The sequence below is a fragment of the Tiliqua scincoides genome, chromosome 1, assembly GCF_035046505.1.
Source record: "Tiliqua scincoides isolate rTilSci1 chromosome 1, rTilSci1.hap2, whole genome shotgun sequence".
NCBI lineage: Eukaryota > Metazoa > Chordata > Lepidosauria > Squamata > Scincidae > Tiliqua > Tiliqua scincoides.
The window spans coordinates 226,603,173-226,627,911 of NC_089821.1; the positions used below are offsets into that span (position 1 = coordinate 226,603,173).

Consider the following 24,739-nt stretch of genomic DNA (forward strand, 5'->3'; position numbering starts at 1 on the left):
CGTGGCTGCAGCGGTGCCTCCGCATCCTCCGTGCCCAAGGCACTGCGGGCAGCACCTCAGGAGAGGGGGACTTCCACCCACTTCCCCGGGTAAGCACAGTAGCCTCACAATGGGGCTACTCAATTCATCACCAACCCAAAGGTGGGCTGTGAATCCTCCATGTAAGGTGGTGAGCCCTACACGGAGGCTCTGGATCCCGTGGAACTTCTCCTCCCCCTCCCCTCTCCCTCCCCCGGCCTCTCCCCGCCTTTTGCCTCCCCGACACCCCTCCTCTTTGCCCTCCACCCGCCCTCCGCTCACCTCCCCCCTCCCCGGAATGCCTTCTCCATGCCTCCCCCCATGCCCCTGCTTACCTCTCCGCCACTCGGCGGTCTGTGTGACCACCGAGCAGTGGCGATCGGGCGCCCGCCCAGCGGTAGCCCGGCGCCAGCCAACACTGAGCTACCACTGCCGCTCGCCCAGCAGTATGACCCGCAAACAGGCCTTATGGCACCTGTACGTTAGTGGTGGACCAGCACACTGAGCCCAGGATTGGGCTCTAAGGCTGCAATCTTATACACACTTACCTGGGAGTAAGTCCCAATGAACTCAGTGGAGTTTATTTCTGAGTAGATGCATAAAAGAATGTGCTGTTAGTTTACCTCTCTGCAATATTCATAATTCTGTTTAAATGTTATTTATATAGTGCATCCATTTTGGTCCACATGTTTGACATTCCCTCCCACTGGGTATACCATTGTCTTATTCACCATCCCCTTTTTCACTGACTGCATGTATGACTTGATAATACAGAAACCGGCCCAAAGGTCTCTAATGTATTATTTCATTGATTAGTTTTTTAAAATGTACACCTTCTCTTTTTGTGGAAAGGACTGGCTAATAATATAAATAAATCAATAAAACCATGCCATTAGTCAAATACATAGCAGCAACTGTTACCCTGCACATGCCCGATCTTGTTTGATCTTGGAAGCTAAGCAGGGTCAGGCCTGGTTAGTACTTGGATGGGAGACCACCTAGGAATACCGGGTGCTGTAGGCTTATACCATAGTCTTTCGAGACTGAAGGTTGCCAACCTATAGACCAGTTACACAGCAAAACAACCACCGGGTAGATGGGACTCATTAGCCTGGGAAGGCAGCTCATCTGAAAGAAGGAAAACTCTGATCCCAAACCTCCACTGCCTTGTGACTACATCCAGTTATGGAAAAGGCTTCAGGAGTCAACCTCGAGGCAAAATCCGTAGCCGGAGTCCCTGAGGCAGTTCATGGCTGAACACAGTCATGTTGTGGCAACTCCTGCGACGCCGCTGGAACCAACCATATTGGCCTCTACCTTTCGATTGGACCATTTCAGCGACGTGGAGAGGAGGGATTTGTTGCATGGGATATCTTCCATATCTACCTTACCCAGGCTTCGCGCACTGGAGAGGACACTGTTCTGGAGCCACTATTCAGAGCGCAATAACATAGTCTTCCAAGACTGAAGGATGCCAACAAGTACACAGCACAGGGAATCCCAATTCCTTTTGCTTGTGGATGGAACCCCTTACTGAGTATCTATAACGCTCTAAATATTTTGAAGGTGATGGAGAGACCAGCCTCCAGGAGAACACTCAATAAAAGTTATGTATAGTGTGTGTGCGCGTGAGAGAGAGAGAGATGTGCCACTTGAACAGGTGTGGGTAAGACTTGTAAACAGTATTGTGGGCTTATCTCCAAGGCTGACTTTTTAAAACACCAGTTCCATAGGGCCACCTCATCCATGAGGGAACCTGAAGCAGTCCTCTCAGGCAGCAGATTGGTGGGGGACGGGAACATCTATCTCTGTCTGCCTTCTATTTCCACTGCTCCTCTTTCTCCTTCCACCACCTGGAATGGAAAAGGAAGGAGGGATAGAGAGGAAGAAGAAATGTAGAGGGAAGACAGAGTTGAGCTAGAACATTGGGAAGTGGGAGACCGGGACATCGTTGGGTAAGGGGGAGTAGCATGCCGCCTCAGACGACAAGAGGTCTAGGCCAACCCTACAGCTCCATGACCCATTTCCTGCACATCAGCAACATTTTAACTTTGTTTCACCTGTCTTTGGTTCTCAGACAAGTAGATTTTAGTAGTAAAGAGAGTAAAAGTAGTGCGGAGCTGTTAAGAAATCACAATTGGCCTGGATCTGCACTCTTATGAAATCAAATGCAAGCCTAAACTGGTACAATGTGATCCACTGCCTTGACAAACTTGTTGGTTAGTACATTAGATTAGTATGTGAACAGTGCAGATTTCAGAGCTGTGCAGAAATGCAGATTTCAACATCCTGCAACCTTTCTCCAGGTGGCATATGACTTTACAAGCTTTCTACTCTCAAGGTTCTGTTGATTTAACAACACTGCCCTGCTGGTTCAGGGCAAAGGTCCAGTCAGTTGTCTGTGGGAAGCTCACAAGCAAAGCATGATCCATTATCCTTGAATATGGAGGTTGTATTTTGCTGCTGTGTCAAATAGCCTTTGATAGACAAAGCCTTCCTGAATTTGTTTTTAAACTGTAGGAAAAGTACTTAAGAAAAATAGGATGTTTAGGAGTTGTGGTCTGGAGGCTGAGCCCCTTGGCTGAAAAAGTAGGATCAGTTGCTTGGACGGGAGACCAGGAAGCCCCTGGTGTGTCTGTGCAGAGTAGTGGAGTATGGAGGAGTCAGCTGGCAAAAAAAAAAAAGCAGGTAACGTAATTGAGAAACTGGTCTCAAGCTTGGTTGCAGCTGGCTGCAAGAGCAGGGAAAGTGCAGCGCGGGCAGCCAGGATGATGGCTGCACTGCAATAGGCAACATGTGGAGAAATGGAGGTTCTATGAGATTGTCTCATGGAATAATACTTGGAAAAATATCATTCCAAATTTGGATTTATGTTCAGCCTGTTTGTAAACCTTCCTTGAGCCTATTGAGAAAGGTGGTAAACCAAAACATAAATGAGGGCCCAATCCAATCCAGCTTTCCAGGACAGATGCAATCATGCCAATGGGGCGTGCACTGCGCCCAGCAGTAGGGGGGCAGTCACACAGGCCTCCTCAAGGTAATGGAACATCTGTTCTCTTACCTCAGGGCTGCATTGTGGCTGCATCTGTGATGGAATGTTGGATAGGATTGGGACCTAAACCCCTATTCTGGGAGCATAATCAACAATAATGTAATTTAAAATATCAAGCAAGTATCTCTATTTGAGGTATAGGGAGTGGCTGTGGGGAAATCAGTAACTTATGGTAAGGGACACATAACCATAGATTTAAGACAGCTGGGTTTTAGTAGTTTGCCCTATCACAAGTTTATTTTTTCATCCTGATCATAGCCCCTGTGTGTCATTTCTAAATTAAAAAAAAAAAAAACTTCCATTGACTTTCAATAGGTTATTTTTAAAAAATTTAAAAATGGCACTGGGAAGGGGGGATTGCAATTAGGATGAAAACTGTGGTAGGAACAAACTTCATCTAGCAGCCTTCATCTACCAGATTTGGAGGACATCCTTACATCTCGATGTCTGCAGAAGTCATACAGTATTCTGAGAGACTCCTTCCATCCGGCTCATAAGTTTTTTGAACTGCTGCCTTCAGGTAGATGATACAGAACTATTAGAGCACACACCACATGATTCTTAGTTTTTATCCCACAGCTATAATTACATTGAATAAGGAACTTAAAATTACTACCAAAGGGGTGACTTAGTTGTTATCATGCTCCTAAGCAACATGGTCTTGTTAATATTGTTTTATATTATATGATGCATGTTGTACAGAATGTGTGGGTGAGTGTGCGGAGTGTGACTGATGTGATTGTTGTATATAGTTATTTATGTTGTACCTCAAAGATGCATCAATTTCGTTGTGCTGTAGCACAATGACAACTAACTAACTAACTAACTAACTAACTAACTAACTAACTAACTAACTAACTAACTAACTAACTAACTAACTAACTAAGTTCTAAAGCCCCCTACCCCTGCTGCAATTTTGACCCATTTCACACTGGGTCATTTCACCCATTTCGCACTACCTATTTATAAACAAACCTAAGCTCTGATCAAGGCAGGTTTCTCAGTTAAACATATGTGTAACTAGACCCTGAGGCTCACTCCCAGAGATTTTATAGGTGATGTATAGCACAAGACCATGATGCACTTTAGTCAGAATGTAATGTTGACATCACTGTTTATAATGCACTATGTGTTTCAAATATTTCATTAGGTGAAGTGCAAGCTGTAGGAAAAACAAAACACAAAGCTTGCACGTTGGTATGTATCCTCAAGAGTGAAGTGTCTCGATTCTGTACGCTCATGAAGAACTTGGACCCAGTTTCAATAAGTGAACACCCAACATAGTAGCTTGTGTGAACTTCACCTATGGTTTTTCCTTGCACTTGTATAGAAAACAAGTGCAAGTACTAAAAACCATAGGTGACGTTCATGTGAATTTATCTACATTCTTCATTTGATGTCAGTAATACTTTATCCTATAACTGAAGATCCAGAATAAAGATCAGAACTGACCCCAAGATTGCTATATATACAAAGGTCCAGTCTATGAATGTATTTAGTATTGGCAACCTTCAGTCTCGAAAGACTATGGTATCGCGCTCTGAAAGGTGGTTCTGGCACAGCGTCTAGTGTGGCTGAAAAGGCCAATCCGGGAGTGACAATCCCTTCCACACCGGGAGCAAGTGCAGTCTGTCCCTGGTCTGTCTCCCTGGCTATGGGCCTTCCTTCTTTGCCTCTTAGCCTCAGACTGTTGGCAAAGTGTCTCTTCAAACTGGGAAAGGCCATGCTGCACAGCCTGCCTCCAAGCGGGCCGCTCAGAGGCCAGGGTTTCCCACTTGTTGAGGTCCATCCCTAAGGCCTTCAGATCCCTCTTGCAGATGTCCTTGTATCGCAGCTGTGGTCTGCCTGTAGGGCGCTTTCCTTGCACGAGTTCTCCATAGAGGAGATCCTTTGGGATCCGGCCATCATCCATTCTCACGACATGACCAAGCCAACGCAGGCGTCTCTGTTTCAGCAGTGAATACATGCTAGGGATTCCAGCACGTTCCAGGACTGTGTTGTTTGGAACTTTGTCCTGCCAGGTGATGCCGAGGATGCGTCGGAGGCAGCGCATGTGGAACGCGCTCAGTTTCCTCTCCTGTTGTGAGCGAAGAGTCCATGACTCGCTGCAATACAGAAGTGTACTCAGGACGCAAGCTCTGTAGACCTGGATCTTGGTATGTTCCGTCAGCTTCTTGTTGGACCAGACTCTCTTTGTGAGTCTGGAAAACGTGGTAGCTGCTTTTGAGAATCTGCTGCTTGGGGAGCTGCTTGGGTAGCTGCTTGGGGAGAATCTGGGGTAGATTCTCCCCAAGATTGGATGTCCACCCAGGCTCCTCAGCATCATCAGATCTTTCCACAAGGACATGAAGGGCACTGTTGTCTTCGATGGCTCCACATCAGACCCTTTTGACATCCGAAGCGGAGTGAAGCAGGGCTGTGTTCTTGCACCAACCTTGTTTGGGATTTTCTTCGCTGTCCTGCTGAAGCAGGCCTTTGGAACTGCAACAGAAGGCATCTATCTCCGGACCAGATCAGACGGAAAGCTCTTCAACCTCTCCAGACTGAGAGCAAAATCCAAAGTCCAGCTGAAATGTCTGCATGACTTCCTCTTTGCCGACGATGCAGCTGTCACTACCCACTCTGCCAAAGATCTCCAGCAGCTCATGGATCGTTTTAGCAAGGCCTGCCAAGATTTTGGACTGACAATCAGCCTGAAGAAAACACAGGTCATGGTTCAGGATGTGGACTCACCTCCCTGCATTACAATCTCTGAGCATGAACTGGAGGTTGTCCATGACTTTGTGTACCTTGGCTCAACGATCTCCGACACTCATTCTCTCGATACCGAGCTAAACAAGTGCATCTATGAATGTATATGATTGCAAACTTGGGTTTTTGACCTAATGTACATGTGACAGAAAACTGCAGCCAGATTTGACTCTCTTATGAATATATCTGCAATGGTATAAAGTCCTGTTTCCAAAAATGTGTTTGTCCTACTTGAATATTACCTTTTAAGTTTAAACTCGCAAAAGTAACATGTGAAGTATCCCAGATCTGCATACTCACTTGCGCTTCTTGAATCCTGTGCTGTTTTTGAGTTAATTGATCTATTTTGAAGGGTACTAGAGGCTGCTCTGTTTTTCCCACATCTTTTCACAGACGGAGGCCTCAGTAACCTCTGAGATATCAAACAGCTAGTCCCTTTCATCATTTATACTTTGAGTGTTGCTCGAAAGCAGTTTTCCCTTATGTTTGCCAACTCTTACTGAACTTGTTCCTGTAGATTTTGTCCCCTCAGCGTGATGCAATGTCATTTAGCCAGGGAGGCCCTGTTAAAATCTCCAGGACTGCTATTAGTAGGCTCTTAGAAATTAAGCTCATTCCTAGAGACTTCAGGTGAATCCTGGAGAATTAGCAACCCAATTTCCTGCCTGCTTTGTTTTTTGGTGTGTGTGTGTCAAAGGGCACAATCCCAACCAGGTCTACTCAGAAGTAAGTCCTATTTTGTTCAATGGGGCTTACTCTCAGGAAAGTGTGGTTAGGATTGCAGTCAAAATTACACTGAAATCACTGCTGTATCTCATAATACATGCTCTTTTTGAAAGCAGAACAAAATACGGGACTTTTAAAACTATTTTCCCATCACCTGCACATGATAATATACCATTGCTACCTGGGTGGGATCTACCAAGGTAGCAATGTTCTTTGTTCAAAGTGGCATTTCTGATGTGGAGAAATCTCACTTTCCCACCTGAAACCAGCTGTGATTTGTCATTGGAAAATGCAATATTTGTTGTCCGGTTAATGCATCAGCTGTGGTAATAAGTGCTTTGTGGATTGTGAAACATACATGTGCTTGAGTCATTGCCACTTACTGAATACTGCCTGTGACATTACTGATGATGAATTACAACACTTTCCCCCCATTCCATGTCTGTGTTGGGCTGCCCATGTATGGAAGCGAAACACTTCAAGCACTTGAAAAATGCTGTATACATGCTAAGAGCATCATGGCTGAATTGATTGAATTTTACCAACTCCATTTTTTTAAAATGCCCAGAAAGTTTTTCCTTCAGTTTAAACTGGAAGAATCAAAAACAAAGAACTTCCAAGGAAACAGGAAGACATGGTGGGAAGAAAAAAACTACAAAAGTTTGTAGGACATAATGTCTTCTGATCTTCTGACTTTCAAGGCCTGAGCTTCTCTATCTGTCTTCCCCTCCACCCCAAATCTCATCATCTGTGTGTGCTGGTTACATTATGCAAAAGGTGTACCAGAGGCTCTTTACACAACTTTCAGTTAGATCACACCACCCATTGCTTGTACTGCCGGATTCAAACCTCATCTGCTTCCGTTTCAGATGAGCAAGAACAGACAACGAACAAGGACCTTGAAGAGATAACAAAGGCAGCACTGATGAAAATGTTCAGCCAGATCAGTGTTTGCTTTTCTCATGGGAAAGGAAAAAGCCACAGATTCAAATGGAAAAACACATGCTCCAGAAGACTGTGCCCAGAAGTCAGAGCAGAGGGGCCAGCTAATATGTAACTTAGGTTAGGCAATCAGGAGGATATAACATGAACCCAAATTGTCGCTTGGGATCAGACACTGAACATAGGAAACTGCGTGGAATCTCTTTCCAGAGGCAGCAAGTCAAGGAAAGGTGCGTGCTCATTTTTGCTCTTTCATGGTTGAGAGGAAATGGAACCCATTCCAGAACATACACATCACTTTTGATCATTATTTTCTCTTTCTAGTGACAGGACATATTTGCTAGCTTCTTTTGCTCACATGGTTCGTTGTTCCAGTTTGAACTTTGGCCTTTGTTTTAACAAAAATCTCCTCCTTGGAAAACACCATAAGGTCTTAAGCGTGTGTCTATTTTATGTCTAAAATTTAATAGTAAATTAAAATTAGTAAATTCTAATGCTCACAATTTAAGAAATTATCTGCATGAGGAAGGTGAAAAACAGATTAGCCTGTGTGATGTTTTTAATGTTCAGCATTCCTCAATTTGATCTCAACAAGGTTAAGAACTATGATGGTATGGTGCTTTGAGTGTCTGACTTAAAATGGTTGGCAACCTTCAGTCTCGAAAGACTATGGTATAAGCCTACAGCACCTGGCATTCCCAGGCGGTCTCCCATCCAAGTACTAACCAGGCCTGACCCTGCTTAGCTTCCAAGATCTCGTGTCTGACTTAGACTTGGATGTTCCTGGTTCAAATCCCTGTTAAGCTGTGAAGTTTCCTGGGTGATCTTGGGCCATCATTATCCCTTAGCCTAACCTACATCACAGGGTTGTTGTGAGGAAACAGGGGGAAAGGAGCTATGTACACTGCCCTGAGCTCCTTGGAGGAAGGGTGGTACAGAAATGTGAAAAATAGAGACTGGGATGCACCCATAGACTAAAAGAGCAAATCAATGTAAAATGAATTATTAAAAATGGGGAGTTATGATAGCGTTCCATTTGAAGCCTTCCAGCTATGAAGTTTGAGGGGGGACCTTGTGTCAGTTATCTGCTCTCAGCCTAAGCAACCACACAAGGGTCTTTTTGAGGATAAAAATGGGAGAGAGGAGAATCTGAGCTCCTTGGACAAATGGGATAAAAAAAAATTTAACAAGCAAATAATCCACTTATGCCTTTTCTTTTTATCTTCCTTAAATAGACATTGTTGACATTCCAGCTAAATATGAACTCCGTGGCAAATTTGCTCGGTGTCCTGGTGTGCATCATCGCTGCCAACTGTGATCGGGTGTATGTCCACCCCTTCTACCTGATTACCTTTGAAAACTCTAGAGGCTGTGAGGAGGTGGAAGCTCGGGGACAGCTGGAGAAGACTTTCAGTCCCATTTCAATAGAGAGTCACATTACGTCACCCTACAAAGTGGACTTCAGAAACGAGAGCGAAGAGCTTGGGGTGAAACCTTCTGGGGTAAACATCCTGAAAGGCAATGTTTATGTGCTTGGTGCACGTTTCTATAAAGAACTGAGGGACATACACAAGGGAGATAATATTTTTCTCTCCCCCTCAAATATCTATGAGTCCTTGTTGGCCTTCTACTTAGGGGCCTCTGGACAAACAGCAAGAGATCTGCAGTCTTTGTTGGGATTTCACACCCCATCTAGTGATCCAAACTGCACCTCCAAAATTGATGGGCGCAAAGTCCTTTCTACACTGAGGGTCATCAGTGGTCCACTCCACCCAGAGGAAGCTGATGGACTGGCCTTCTCTAAGCATTTCTACCTTTTCTCTGCCCCTGATATTCATTTATACGAGTCTTTTGTCTACGACTTGGCCTCTCCTGACATTAATTTCTATGTCCGAGCTGTTGATTTTTCAAACCCCAGACAGGCAGTGGAACAAATCAATGCATTTGTTGGAGACAAAAGCACCCACGGAACAAAAAGTCTGCTGACAGATATTGACCCAGACACAACATTACTATTTGCAGCTTACACCAAGTTCAAAGGTAAGGAGTGGAGGGGGAAACCCTCACATGGTCATTCTAATGGTGGTCTTAGAGGACAGCAAGTTCAGCTCATTCTTTCATCAGCTATAAATGAATTGCAGAATCACACTTGCTTCCAAACATATAGTATGGTGTGGGATATTCTCCAAAATGTAGGTAGAGATTTGTGGTATTAAACCTCTTGGTTTTCAGTAACCTGAAAAGGCAGGGATTCTCTTCTTCCAGCACTGATATTTTTAAGAGGGGCCCTGGATGTTCTGGCATAAAACATAGATGGTTTCAAAAGTATCAGTGCTCATTGTATATGCTGCAATAGAACTCCAAATTGTTTTAAATTTTACTGAAGTCCTTTGCTAAGATCTCCGTTTTACTTGAGAACTGAGCTTCACAGCGTACATTAATTCCCATACTGTCCTTGAAATCTTGATGGAACAGTTTGCAACTTTCCATCAACTTGCAAAGGCCAGTTTTGCAGATACTAATTCCATATGAACCTATCATCTTTTAGGTAATGTGCATTGTACAAAACGGAACACACACATTATACATAAATTAGATTCAGAAAGGTGCTGCTTTTGTCATAATGATGAGGCTGATGTATGGGGGAGCCATTTATAAGAACTATTAATTTTTGAAAAATTTTTGAAAAATAGAAACAGTTGGAAAGTTATCAAAAATACAAGGAATATAGGTGCCATTGGATTCACTAAATTTCTACATACGCACACGTCAGGCACAGTAGGCCCTCATTCTATGCAAGGGTTATGTTCCGAAGTTGGAGTGTACACCAAAATCATATATACTCAAAATTGCCTTGAAAATCCCTGACATCTGGAAACTGTGTACACAGGATGTGGGCCAAATATGTGTGTATGTATTTCTGGTGAAAATACGTTTTAGTTTTTGTGACATTTAAGGCCTTCCAGTGGCCTCAGGAGACCTTTGGAGGTCTGGAGAAGGTCACGTGCAACCTCCTCCAGCCTTCAGATGGCCCCTGGACATGGGGGGGGGCAGCATTCTGAAGTCCTGGCCCCAGGCGGCATAGGGGCCAGGATCAACAGTTTTATGCAAGATTTATTTTATATAAGATTTATTTCTATTAATTGTTACAATATATACCACTCTTCAGCAAAGATGTTTGCAAAGCAGTTTACATAGCAAAGTAAAGATTTAGGTCCTCTGTCTTTAGTATCTAATAAGTAGTACTAGAATTTTCTCCAACCTCTTGAAAAGCTTTTCACACTCTGTTGCCTCTCCGATAGCATAGCAGTTCCCATCTACATGTATGGGAAGCTGCTCTTAAAGGCACAGTAGAAGACATGTTCCCCTTCTTTCTTGGTCATTATTTCAGCATTGGAAATTACAGTATCACTCAAGTTCAGATCTTTGTCACCTTTTGACATCACTTACATTTTTCCGATTAACTAACAATACTTAAAGATTCAACTATAGGCTATAATGAGTAACAGCCAGCAGAGACTGAGGATGACATGTAATTTTCCTTACCCCTCTAAAATCAATGAAAGCATTTCCCAAATGCATATTGTAGTTTGCAGAATACCAGTCCAGTGATAGTTCTATGTATAATATGTGTAACTGATATCTTGTCTAAACAGGAAAAAAAAAATGCATGGCGAGATGGAATTTGCCATGTTGTTGCTCACTCCTTTAAAAGTAAATAGCGTGTGTAGATACATGCAGATGGGGAAGGGGTGGAGAGAAGAATAACCAGACCTCAAACAACTGTAGAGAGTGGGATATCCAAACTATCCCTTGGGCTTCTTACAGTAGGAACAAAAGAGCCATGAAAGTATAGAAAACAGTTTCTGGAGAAACATCTTGCCAGGTTCATGCCTCCACTGTGTCGGCATTCTTCAAGATTTTTTCTCATATATATGTGCCCGATTACCCCAAACTATTTATGTGCACAACATCAGGGTGCGCCATGTGCTCCCAGGGCCAGGTTTGAAGGCACATAAGAGAGCAACCTGACTGAAACTGAGCAAAAGTGGATCTGCCTATTGCCAGGATATACCCTGGGAATTTAATGGGTACCACCTTGAGATCTAGCACAGAAGAAAGTCAGGTTTTCATATAATAAACTAGTATCATTGTTATTCATTGATTAGTCAAATAATTATTAATCATCATGCGCCAACATAAGAGCCTTGCTGGATCAGGCCAAAGGCCCATCTAGTCCAGCTTCCTGTATCTCTCAGTGGCCCACCAAGAGCTTCGGGGAGCACACAAGACACAACCTGCATCCTGGTGCCCTCCCCTGCATCTGGAATTCTGAGGTAGCTTACCTCAGAAAAAAAGAAAAAAGAAATATTTTCTTTTGTCTGTCCAAACTCTCCCAACACTCAGATTTATTGGCTGTCCCCTGGTTCTGGTGTTATGTGAGAAGGAAAAAGAGCATCCCTCTATCCACTCCATCCCTGACATAATTTTGTATGTCTCAATCATGTCCCCCCTCAGGCACCTTTTTTCTAGACTAAAGAGCCCCAGATGCTGTAGCCTTTCTTCATAGGGACGGTGCCCCAGCCCAGTAATCATTTTGGTTGCTCTCTTCTGCACCTTTTCCATTTCCACTACATCATTTTTGAGATGTGGTGACCAGAACTGGATGTAATACTCCAGGTGCAGCCTTACCATCAATTTATACAACCGCATTATAATATTAGCTGTCTAATTCTCAATACCTTTTCTAATTATCCAAAGCATGGAATTAGCCTTCACCACCACCACACATTGGGTCGATACTTTCATTGAGCTGTCCACCAGTACCCCAAGATCTCTCTCTTGATCTGTCACAGACAGCTCAGAACCTATTAGCCTATATGTAAAGCTGTATATGTTGTATACAACCAAAGTTGTATACAGCCCCCTTTCTCTAACCCCAGTTCCTCTTTGTTTTCAGCCACAGTGAAGGAAGCCTCCCTGCTGAAAGAGCTTCAGGAATTCTGGCCCAGTCCAGACACAAAGATTTCTGTGCCTATGATGAGAGTAATGGGCACTTTTGAGTATAAATGCGATGATGACCTCAGCCTATCAGTCATCAAGATTCCTATCAGCAAGGATGTGTTTCTGCTGCTTTTACAGCCTGCTAATAGCAGTTACCTGTCCAGTGCCGAAGCCCAATATTCTTTGCAACCTTCTTCAGAATGGCTTCAAAAACTATCACCAAGGTACGTTTTATAAGAACATTAAGACAGTTGTTGGAATGTATGAATTATGTTTGAGTGAGAGTTATATTAGGGTACCTAACAGGTGCAATTGCTGGATGAACAATGCAGACCAGGTTTAGATTCACCAGGTTCAACCTTGGCATCTCAAATCAAATGTTGCTGACTCCCATCATTTAGCACATCAGTAAGTAGCTACAAATGCAAAACAAGAGTATTTGAGGGTTGGGGAAATGTTAGCTTTACAAACTTTGTATCCTTTCAGTTTCTTGAAGCAAGGCTGCCCATATTTGGACTCCTAAAAACTGTATTATAGCCCATTTCTTTGAAAGCACATGTCGGGGTGAAATTGGTTTTCAGGCAAGTAGTTTAAAGGATCCAGAGCAGGATTTTACATAATTAGGGTGTCAAATCAGATAAATTTGATCCAAAAAAAGAGAGTTTATTCTTTATTAAGGCCTGCATACACTAGACTTCTGTGGGAGAACAAGTTACTGTAATTAATATAGCTTCCTCAAGTCACTCAATCAGAAGTTCAAAATTGTTCAAGTTCGAAGGCAATCAAATTGTTCTTAAACCACTTTATGTATAGAAAATACCACCTGGTGATTTTAGAGGAAGGACCTTATCTAGCTCATGTGATTTTAGGCCAATCATACCATGTTTTAATAGAGATGGCTTGGATTCAAAAATGTAAATCACTATTTACACTGGAGCAACAATAGCTCAAGCATGTCTACCTGGCAAAGTGCTCTGATTAATAATAATTAATAATAATAAGTCTTAAATAAATGAGCCAAACCATGTTAAGAATATTTATTTAACACTTTTTAGCTAAAAGCAGTTCACAGAGAGTGGCTTACATTGCAAAATATTAGGCTGATGACCCTTTACTACCCAAGCAAGGAGGCATGATAGCGGGTAGCAATCACATGGCCTGAAAAAAACATCCAGCGTGGTTGAAATGTAGTTCTCAAAAATGCACGTTGTCATGTAGAATGATGATTATTATGACACAATTCTTCAACAAAAGAAGTCCTCAAAGCAGTTTCCATAGCAAAAGAAATGAGAACAGGGTTCCTTGCCCCAAGGGAGCTTACAATTCGAGGTGAAATAACAAGGGAGTCACCAGCAAATAGCTGCTTGGAGGAATGCTGTACTGGGTGGAACAGAGCAGTTACTTTCTTGCTGCTAAATGTAAAACTGGGCAGCATTTTTGCCCAGTTACACCAGACTATGTACCTAAAGCAGCTTATCAACCTTTCTTTATACTGCACCTCTCCTCCCCCTCTTGAAGAAATCATCTGGCAATGCAATGAAAAGTCCTCTATCTTCTCCCGGCACCTCACATTTCAGTGGGTCCCTCTGAGGCACGCTAGGTTGTCCAATACAGCAGAGTACTGTAAACTCATCAACAATGCTGAAGAATGTTTTGCTCAAGGGCCTAAAGACCTGGTGTCAGGAATAACTATGTATGTACTATAATTTTCTTTTTTCCTCTCTGCAGACAAATCCGTTTGACTCTGCCAACTATTTCCTTTGAAAGCATTTATAACCTGCAGGAGCCTCTTGAGATGCTGAAGCTGCCTGAACTGCTGGGAAATAAAGCCAACCTCACTATGCTAAGTGACTCTAACGTGACCATTGGAAAGGTACAATCCCTTTATGCACCAAGCACAACTTCTTCCCATAATATTTTATACACTTAGTCCATGTAAACTATAGAATAAAGTTCAGGACAAAATGAACAGCTGATATGGACAGTGACTTTGAGAAGAAAAATGGCTCTCAGGTACAAGGTTAAGCACATACTGTAAGAACGTAAGAAGAGCCCCACTGAATCAGGCCAAAGGTCCATCTAGTCCAGCTTCCTGCATCTCACAGTGGCCCACCAAATGCTTCAGGGAGCACACAAGACAACAAGACACATTCGCGTCCTGGTACCCTCTCCTGCATCTGGCAATCTGAGGTAGCCTACCTCTAAAACCAGGAGCTTGCACATACCTACCATGACTTATAACCCATGATGAACTTTTCCACCAGAAATTTCTCCAATCCCCTCTTAAAGGCATCTAGGCAAGATGCCATCACTACTTCCTGTGGCAAGGAGTTCCACAGGTTATATTACACGCTGGGTAAAGAAATATTTTGTCTGTCCTAACTCTCCCAACAGTGGATGTCCCCAAGTTCTGATGTTATGTGAGGGGGAAAAGAGCGTCTCTCTATCCACTATCCATACCATGCATAATTTTGTATGTCTCAATCACGTCCCCCCTCAGGCGCCTCTTTTCTATAGTGAAGAACCTGTAAATCCTTTCCATCCATGTAACTCCTTTCTGTCCTTTCCATCTCCTTTCCATGTTTGATGTGGATTCAATGTGAAACATACATGTATGACTAGAAAACAATGTTGCCAGCCTGGGATTTCACAATTCATAATCTAAAAAGTATGCAATAGCAGGAACCATTATCAATATGGAGACAGTTTAGCTAATGCAACACAACTGAACCACATTTTCTGTAATACTTTGTTTTTTACCTCATTGGCTTATATAAACATGATTACTAAGAATATTTAGATTCTATTTTTTCAACAGAGTTTATAAAGTAGTTTACGTAGCTTTTTAGATTAAGAGTTCACATTTTAGGGGTGTTTCACGCTGATCTCAAAGTCCTCTTGATTAGAACTTTTTAATACCTTTTTATTTACTTGAACACTCATTTGTCATGCTCTGGTGGAATCTCAGATTAATTCATTGTGTCCATTTGTACTTGCAGATTATAAATCAGCAATGCTTTGAGCTGAATCCCAGCAGAACTGATCAAGATGACAACCCTTCTGGACAAAATGAAGATGCCGAGACACTCAAAATAACACTGAGCGAGCCCTTCCTGATAGCTATATACGAAGAGCAGTCAAACACATTGCTTTATTTTGGTAGAGTAACAAATCCCCTGAAAGGAGTGTAACTTCACAGAAAAAAAAAAAAATGGTTTCCCAGATTTCCTTTGGAGTGGTCTGTACTTAGCAACTGTTTTCATGGTCCTATTGGGTTATCAGGTGAAGTTTTGAAAATGGATCTTTCTTTCAAACATAAAACCAATACAAGTTACCACTAGCATTTCAAAATCTTTGTGAGTGAACAGAACTCCTGCTATACCAGTACGCACATGTACAGGCCCACGCAAACAACTTACAGTGGTGTGCTGGTAATCACTTGCCATGCCGGTAAGGCCACAATAAAGCATTGTGAATACAAGTGGCTGTTGAAGACAACGAGCTTGCGACTCGCATGGTCATCGGTATTGTCTTGCCAAGTGGGAAAGTAAACTTACCACACTTTAGCACCTGATCTGAAATCTAGAGAAGTGGTGTGGTTGATGTTGTCAGGACATGGGTAGTCTCTACTATAAGCTATGAGGCTAAGAAGGAACTCTGCAGATACCACATAATAAACATGACATCTAATCTGACTCAAAAGACCAGCTCTTGAAACTTGTCAGTAAATAAAGATAGTCTTTTCCTACAAAGCTGTTTTTCTTGGAGATTTTTTTTAAAGCTGTTTAACTCTGTATGGCGAAGTTGGAGTGTCCTCACCAGTGCGCAAAGCCTGGGTAAAGTAGGTATGGAGGATAGGCTGTTACACATGCAGCAAATCCCCCCTCTCCACGTCGCTGGAATGGTCCACTGAAAAGGCAGAAGCCAATACGGTTCGTTCCAGCAGCGTCTCAGGAGTTGCCAGACTGTGACTATATACAGCCATGAACTGCCTCAGGGACTCTGGTTCCAGGTTTTACCTCGATGTTGACTCCTAAAGCCTTTTCCATAACTGGATATAGCCACAAGGCAGTGGAGGTTTGAGGTCAGAGTTTCCTTCTATTAGATGAGCTGCCTTCCCAGGCTAACGAGTCCCATCTACCCAGTGTTTAACTCTACTGCTTTCGTTTTACATATGACCATTAACATATGACCATGCATAGCACATATAACTTTGTGCCATTTTCTGAATGGAAAACATCAGCAGTTGGGCAGCATTTAGCTCGGGCTAAATTACTCCCAAGGGATGAGGGCATAAACATTGTAGATCATCCAGAAAGAAAAAAGGTTCAATTTTGAAGTGATAATGCAGTAGGACAGGGCAGACAGTCAAAGAGTAAAAGGCCCCAGGGGAAAAAGCACATGTGAAGAAGACACAGTGTATACATGTTTATATGCAAATACCAGAATCCTCTGAGTCAAGACAGGGGAGCTTCTTGGTCGCAAAGAAGAACATAGTGGCATTCAGTATAATGGGCATCACAGAAACTTGGTAGAACAGAGAGAACTCATGGGATGCAATTATTCCAGGATACAAGCTTTAAAGAAAGATCAGGAAGGAGCATCTTTGGGGTGGTGTAACTCTGTATGCCAAAGAGGGTATTAGAATCCAGCAAACTAGAAAATGTGGGTAGATTGGACTCTTTCACAGAATCAGTGTGAGTGAAAGTACTAGGTCCAAATAATCATTTAGTACTGGGAACCGAGTATTGCCCTTCTCAAAATGTTGAGGAGGATCTTGACTTGGAGAAAAAAAATCAGGAAGGCATTGAAAAGGAGAAAGTGTTGCAGTACTCGGTGATTTCATTAACTCTCACATAAACAGGACAAATTTATGTTCAGGCCTGGACAAAGAGAGAACATATCCAGATACACTAACAGCACACTCCTATTCATGTTTTCTTGGAAGTAAATCCCACTATGTTCATTTCCAGAATCACCCAAATGTAGGAACCAGAATCAACCAGATCAGTGGTGTAGCTAATGAAAGTGTAGCCTGGTGCGAAGTGCAAAATGGTGTCCCAGAAGTGAAAAATGGGGCAATGGCATAATTGAGGCATCTGCTATCCAGAGTCAAAGATTTTGTACCCCTGCCCAACAAAGAAATCAAATTTAATTTATTAAGTAAATAAATACATTAAAAGTTTTCTGGTTAATTGGTCTTAACTTTGGATAGAATATAGATATTCCAGCAGTTTTTCATTGCATTCAGCATTAAATTACTTTTCCAATGATATATAATATGATTATATTATTTGTATATACCAAGGTTTTCACAATTTTGGCTACTAGTGTCAAGCTCAGTGGTGCAGTTGCTACCTACTGCACTCCCTTAGCTACGCCACTGACCCAGAAGTAATTTTATGCAATGCATGGACCTAGTGCAATTCAGATACAATTGTTTAAGCAAGGGAACAGTGACCATGGTGTTACCCAATTCAACCAATATGTAATTGGAAAGCTTATAAGGATATCTGACACCAACACATTTGCTTTCAAAAGGTGTGTACACACACACACACACACACACACACACACACGTAGGACCTACAGAAAGGCATGAAGACTTCCTTTAGAAAATGAAAAGTCTTACCCAAATGAGAACAAAAAGGAACACAAACTCTGATAAAGGAAATGTAAATAGATTTAAGGGATGCTAGGGATAAATAGTGAGGTGGCCAACTTTCCGGATGACACCAGGAATGGTAAAAACTAAAGCAGATTGTGAAGTGCTCCTAAAGATCCTCTTCAGACTGGCTGAATGGGCAACTAAATGGCAAATGGTTCCATGTAAAGCCATGTAAAGCAGTGGTTCCCAATGTATTTGCACTTGCGTATCCCTTGGTTGCCCATTTCCATAAATTGTACTCCTCATATTAGCAAAATGTTTGTGATTTTTATAGTTGCTGTTATTTCAGATTCCTATGTTGTCAGCTACTGATCCATATCTGATAAGATACAAATTGATGATCAGAAACTAGCAGTTGCTGGGGCTGTTGCAGCCAGCTAGCTGCTTTCCATCCTGCCCTGCCAACCACACAAGGCATTATAACACAGACCTGCCTTTTCCCTCCATTATTCAGTTCTTTTTCAAGTACCCCTAAAGGCCCTGGCAAGAACCGCTGGGGGTACCACTGCTATAAAGTGACACATCCTGGGACAAAAAAACTCCAATTTCACAAAAAGACTGATGGGATGAAATGTGGGTGATGAACTAAGAAAGAACTTGGGGTCGTGGAGAGCTCAATGAAAAGGCCAAGCCAGGGGGTACAAGTGGGGAAGACTGCAAATTTCCTAGCGTTAGGGACCACTAGGAAAGGATCCAGAATAAGATTGTTGTTATAATAATGTCCCTATACAAGTGCAGACACTGGAATATTGCATACAGCCACATCTTAAGAAGGACAGTGTAGAACGAAAGAGCGCAACCAAAATTACCAGAGGGCTGGAGTACGTTGTTTCTGAGGAAAGGCAACATTTGTGGCTTTTTAGCTTGAGAAAACAATTGGGGACAAGATTGAAACTCAATAGATTGTGCTGGGTGTGGAGATGGAGTTCTTCTTCCTCTCTTACAGCACTAGAATCAGGTGTCATCCAATGGTTCTGTCTGGTGGAAGTTGAGGACAGACAAAGGAGGCACCTCACACCATGCCTAACTAGTCTGTTGAAAGTGTTGCCATAAGATGTGATGACTGGGTGGCTAAAGCTTGGATGGCTTTAAAAGGGAACTGGATAGGCTACTACTCCTGATGGCTATGCACTGACACCAGGCTCAGTCTAAGTATGTGTTTATATTCTAATTGCAGGGGAGCAATGGTGGGAGAGAAGGACACCTTTCTCCCCTGTTTTGGGCTTTCCAGAAGCAGCTTGTTGTCCAATGAAGAAATAGAATGTTGGGACTAGATGGGCTTTTGATTGGATTCCAGAAGCCCTTTCTTAAGTTCTTTTGTGAGCAAATCCCTAGTGAAAGCCTTGTTTTAGGTTGTTTTGTATATTTATGGAAACAAGCATGCAGAGTGATGAATTTCTTTTCCCCAGTGCATTTTCTTCTTTTTCATAATTTCCTGTTCACTTATCAAGATAGACACTACTGCAGATGCTTTTCAGTCTCAACATTTAATAACTTTGGGCATTCCTTTTTTATTATAATTTTTACAACCTTTGCACTTACACAATAACCATGTTAGGTGTATATCATATTGCAAGATTAATTTGCATGGGGTCTTCTTGTCTGAAATGCCATTGAATTTCCAGGGGAGAAAATTTGATTTTTTTTTTTTTTACTGTATCAAATGAACTAGAAAGTTGGAGAAGGTTCTACTTGAATCATTACTTATATGCAGTGAAAACCAAATAGTAACAAAATAGTTACATTAACAATAGTGAATATAATGACACCCACCCCGCCCAGAAAACTAGCATTTGAAAATATTTGTCCATTCTTGTACTTCTGTCACAGAAGGCAAGGCTGAAAAACCTCGTCCATATCAGGACATATGAGGTGGTTCTGCCCCCACTTAAGATGTAGTTTCAGCTACTTGGAATCTCTGGAACACCTTAGAAGCTGCTAACTTGTCCCCAATGGCAATTAACTTGCTCCCAATGGCAATCATATATATAGTCAGGCATCAGGGCACAAAGGAAAAAGGGTTAAATAGGAAGAGACAGACATCCCAGGACTTTTTAATAACCAAACATCCTAGAAAGCATGCTGCAACCTCAAAGGACACTGTAGATATCACCGAGTAGACCAGACTCACTTCGAAACAAGCTGTTCAGAGATGATTTTCCTTTTTCAGGATATAGGTCTAGTAGGGTTTCTGCACCCTCGTAGGCCAGAGGGGTGGGCAGGCCTCAGGTTTGTGGAACCTATATTGTGTCATGCATTATGTAAATAAAAAGGAGCAGAGAAAGTGCAAACTAAGTAATCAAAGAACAAGTCAAACATGTGGGCTTGACTTTGGATGTGCATCTCGCTCTAACCCAAGGAAGTCATTTTAGATTCACTATACAGTCAGTAAGTGTAACGCCAATTGTCTCCAATTGTTGCTAGTAACCTCCCATTCCAAACATACACACCCTCTGCCACCTCCATCTTAGTTCCTTAGGCAGACATTGCAATAGTTGCCCTCATTCCTTCCCTGCCCAACAAGGGGCATCTTTTTGGCTGCGTTTTCCCATCTCTCTTTGAGACCTGAAGCTATACAATCCAGTCTTGCTTCACAGAAGGACTGTGTACCCGTTTACCTAGCAGACAAAGGATAGGTAATTTCCCTTCTCTCTCCACTATTTTCAATTACCTTCCATTCACAACCACTAAATCTCTAAGCAACTGGTTTCATATAGACATTGCCTTGTCCTTATCTTTCTGCATCTTTCAATAAAATCTATATTATTTAGGAAAACTCCGTCGTGGTTACGTTTACAGACGCTTTGAGGTGGTGTGTCACAGGTTTGGTCCAATGGTTGAGCTGTTGCATTGCCTGAAGAGCTAAACAGGAACAATTTGGTTGTGTTTTTGAAGGGGGAACTCAAAGACTAGCTGATAAAATTGCAATAACCTTTTGTGAGAGAAGGGAGTCGCTGATGAGTCACCACGGTGAGAGTGGGGGAGTGTGGGAGAGGCCAGCTGGCTAGAACAGATAAGAGCTTAAGAACCCATTTGGGCTTGATATATAGTTACCTGAGGATGCTTGATGGAACACGGCCAAAAGAGATAACCACACCATGAAGGAAGACATCCAGTGAACTGAGGGTTCCGTGAATTCCTCTTACAGAACAATACTGTAAAATCCCATTGAAAAATGGTGGTTTAGAATTTGCCTGCCTATGTAAACTACCTTGCTGTGTAAAAAACTGAGAAAGGCAGTAAATCACCACTGACATGGCTACTGTCCATGCAGGGCTATAATCAATGCCCGAGTTATATCTGTATGCATGGGTAAGCTTTGAATGCAGAATGTGAAATCTGTGCACATACTTTGTCCAACAAAGATAGATTTCAAAGAATCCAAATATTGGCCTTAAGGTTTGGGAAGACGGAAGACAAATGCAAGACGCAATTCCCCATTGTCAAATGAACTTTTGATACTACTGACCTTTGCTATATGATTGCGTTGCAAGTTTAGTTCCATACAAGTCTTCTTTACTTTAGCATGAAAGTTTTGAAATCTGTGCTTTGAAATCCCTAGTATAGTATTCAAAAAATTAGGCAAAAGATGCCTTGTGCTTAATTCTTCCAGAGCTGGAAGCCTGGATAATATTCAACTATTCTGTTTTCATGGTTTACATTCTGTGTTATACTGATAGACCTGGTGGCTCTATGTGAGAACTGCAAAGGCATACAGCACAGTACTAAGCAAATGTACCTTCATTTATTCTAGTACTTTATCAGCATGATACATTTCAGTCTAGAAAACATGTCTGCCTGCGTGTGTTTCCCAATCTCAGATGGAAAGCAAGACATTCCCCCATTTTATTACTCCAGGTAATGGTGTGGCTGGAGCTTCTTGAGCAAAAAAGAAAGGTGCTTCTGAAGTTGCTTTCATACAGGCATCCTGAAGACTTTATACTAGCATGTATACCACCACAGTATAGATTCAGACAATGGCTTCCAAGTAGCCATGGAAATGAGGAAAGCACATAGGGGCACACAGACTGTGGGTCAATTCACTGCAACATATTTGTACACAATATCACACAATATACAGGTAGTTGCATACCTGCCATAGTATGGGTATGGGCAAAAGCCCCAGGCACCAGCTACTAGGACCCCATGGAAGACTCCCTGAGGCTCCCAACAGATGCGGAAACTGTGCTTCCAGAAAACCAGAAGTACAGTTTATAGCATTGGGAAACCTCAGAGAGGCTTCTCCAATGTGGGCGGAGGTCGTGCGAGGCTCTATGAGCCTCTGGTTAGTGGGGGGGGGAGGATTTCTGCACGGGGGGGCGCCCTTGTGGAGCTTTGCCCTGGGCACGGGGCTGCGGAGGTCCATGGCTGCATACAGGCTTGGTGTATGTTTGAAATCACACAAACATACAAGTACACAGATTCACCTTCTGAACTCAACCCACATTTGAAAGAGGTGAACTACTTACCTCATCCTCAGGGTGAGGAAAAAAATGTCCTGCTATGAATTTTCATTCACTGTAACTCTGGGCATTCCAAATCACTGGGATCAAACCTCTCCATGGAAAAAAGGCAAGGCCAAGCATACCCTGTCTTCCCAAACCAGAAACAACAGTAACCCTCTGAACCTTCAGTTTGAAAATGAGAGTGACAACACTGCAAAACAAGCTTTAAATCTGATATTAAAATTTCCATAGTGGTGCAAAACATATTGAACAGGAACATGGAACTCTCCTAGGAGTCCATACTTCCTGATTCTAGTACAATAAAGCAGAGCCTGGATGCGTGAATGAAAACTCAAAACCCTAAGTGGCCCTAAGTTTTACCTGAGAGAGACGGCTAAATGCTTGAAAAACCTAGACAAAAACAGCATAAGTGATACTTTTCATTTTCTTCACAGTCTACAAAAAAAACTTTCCTGATGTAGAAAAAACCCATGTGACATTTTTGGAAAAAAAATGCAAGAGGATGCATTTTCTTGTTAGTTTTAAAATTCAAGAAGGGTACTCCTTTGTTTTACTCTTAATACAGCTCAAATTTCTACGTCAAACATATGCCTAGATACCATACATGACTATTCTTGCTGTCTGCAGACATTAGCAGCAACAAAAAAGTCACATGACCTGTCTTCAATACATCTTGCTCTCCCCTCCCCCCATGACAAACATTTAGAAAGGAAGGCAATGCTTTTTCTTGTTTATTGTAATCATATTAAATCAGTTTCCCTGCATGATAAGATTTACAATAAAAATTAAAAGACTCCCATCGCTCTGTGGTAGAATATTTAGAAATATATAAACTGTCTTCCATACAATGGAAAACTAGAGTCAATGCTTTCCTGTAAGGTTCTCCTTTTTGGTGAAACAAGTCTTTGCACATCTTGAGGTTAGACACATTTAATGTTGCTGAAGCTGCAGTAGGAAGCACTTCGTTGCTACATAGTATTTGGGGAGAGAAAATCGACAAATAATCCCCTCCCTTTTGAAAGCCAGACCTGCCCTCATCACGCAGCTGGAAATCACGTTATGTTTGTTCTGCTGAGATCTGATCTTTGGCAGCATTAACAAGCTCCGAAAGAGCTGAAAAGCTTTTGATGTTGCTCAGCTGCAATCCCATCTTCTGCATCTAAAAAACAAATGAAACTGCTTTACTATTTTCATAGGCAAAAGCAGAAACCTTACTTAGATCTCTGTACAATCAGAAGAACTATATGACAGGCGTGTAGAGTCCTGCCTTGTGGTGACAACCATTCCTTTCATTTACTATGCATTTGATGAGCTATTTTTAGGCAGCTGGAATAATCCTATATTCTTGATTACCTGAGAATCAGACTCGATTAATATTCCAATCATTTATTTCTTAGGTCCTGGGGATTTATTTTGATATTCATTTAAGCATGAAGTATTGTGTGGAAAACTGACAATATCTGATGAAGCATTCTGCGATGCCTGAATGTTTGCAAAGCAAGCCTTGAAAATAACCACTGATGAATTAAGAATATTGAAAATAACTAAATAATAATGGCAGTCTCCTGCTTCGTGTCCCCTCCCCCCCCAGTGTTCTGTGGCACTCTTCCAGATGCCCATCTAGGACTAGTAGTGGGAATAGAGCTATATAGGCAGCAACCAGAATGCTGCCTTGTTAACATATGGCAATAGTGACTGAGGCTATATATGCTACTGTCATTGTTCCTTCTGAACATAGAGAACCGATAGTGAGAATGAGACAACCAGGCACGCATTCACAATTGGATTACTGTACCCAGGATCACTCAATCTCTGTGGCAGAAGCATCTGGATACCTGAAGCCAATATTTTAGAAACACATTTGGAACATTTTTTCATTTCAAAGTGAATGTGGGTTGTGCTAAGAGTTAGGCAACACCATTGAAGATGAGTATTTTAAGAATGGAATTATCTTAAAGTCTGCTTTTTTGCCTGTCATTAAGGCTTATGCATGGAGAAGTATATATACTATACATTCACACCAAGAAATGAGGAAGGTGAAGAGTTGTTATACGTTTGCTGAACTACTTATGGAGGTCCCTCTTAATCACAGTACAGGGAAAATAGTAACTG

General features: G+C 42.2%; 2 protein-coding genes across 3 annotated transcripts in view; one reads left to right on the forward strand and one right to left on the reverse strand.

Moving 5' to 3' along the window:
- The first annotated feature begins 7,696 nt into the window (after positions 1-7,696).
- Positions 7,697-16,167, forward strand: AGT (angiotensinogen). The gene is made up of 5 exons (XM_066611412.1): positions 7,697-7,719; positions 8,725-9,529; positions 12,450-12,717; positions 14,222-14,366; positions 15,493-16,167. Exons 2-5 carry the CDS (start codon positions 8,749-8,751, stop codon positions 15,682-15,684), a joined length of 1,386 nt encoding a protein of 461 aa, XP_066467509.1. The 5' UTR covers positions 7,697-7,719; positions 8,725-8,748; the 3' UTR covers positions 15,685-16,167.
- A 7,160-nt stretch (positions 16,168-23,327) lies between these two features.
- The window catches only part of COG2 (component of oligomeric golgi complex 2), a 37,071-nt gene continuing 35,659 nt past the window's right edge, over positions 23,328-24,739 (reverse strand). Inside the window, exon 18 of one of the 2 annotated variants that reach the window (XM_066611413.1) lies at positions 23,328-23,786. In XM_066611413.1, coding sequence (XP_066467510.1) covers positions 23,685-23,786 — 102 coding nt within the window. In that variant the 3' untranslated portion in view covers positions 23,328-23,684. The remainder of the gene's footprint in view (positions 23,787-24,739) is intronic. The other variant, XM_066611414.1, reaches the window with a different exon arrangement.

Excerpts from the sequence above, each read along its gene's own strand:
- AGT (XM_066611412.1), top strand. The coding sequence starts at position 8,749 with ATGAACTCCGTGGCAAATTTGCTCGGTGTCCTGGTGTGCATCATCGCT. Across the intron at positions 9,530-12,449 it reads AGCTTACACCAAGTTCAAAG|CCACAGTGAAGGAAGCCTCC; the intron begins GTAAGGAGTGGA and ends CTTTGTTTTCAG. Across the intron at positions 12,718-14,221 it reads CTTCAAAAACTATCACCAAG|ACAAATCCGTTTGACTCTGC; the intron begins GTACGTTTTATA and ends TCCTCTCTGCAG.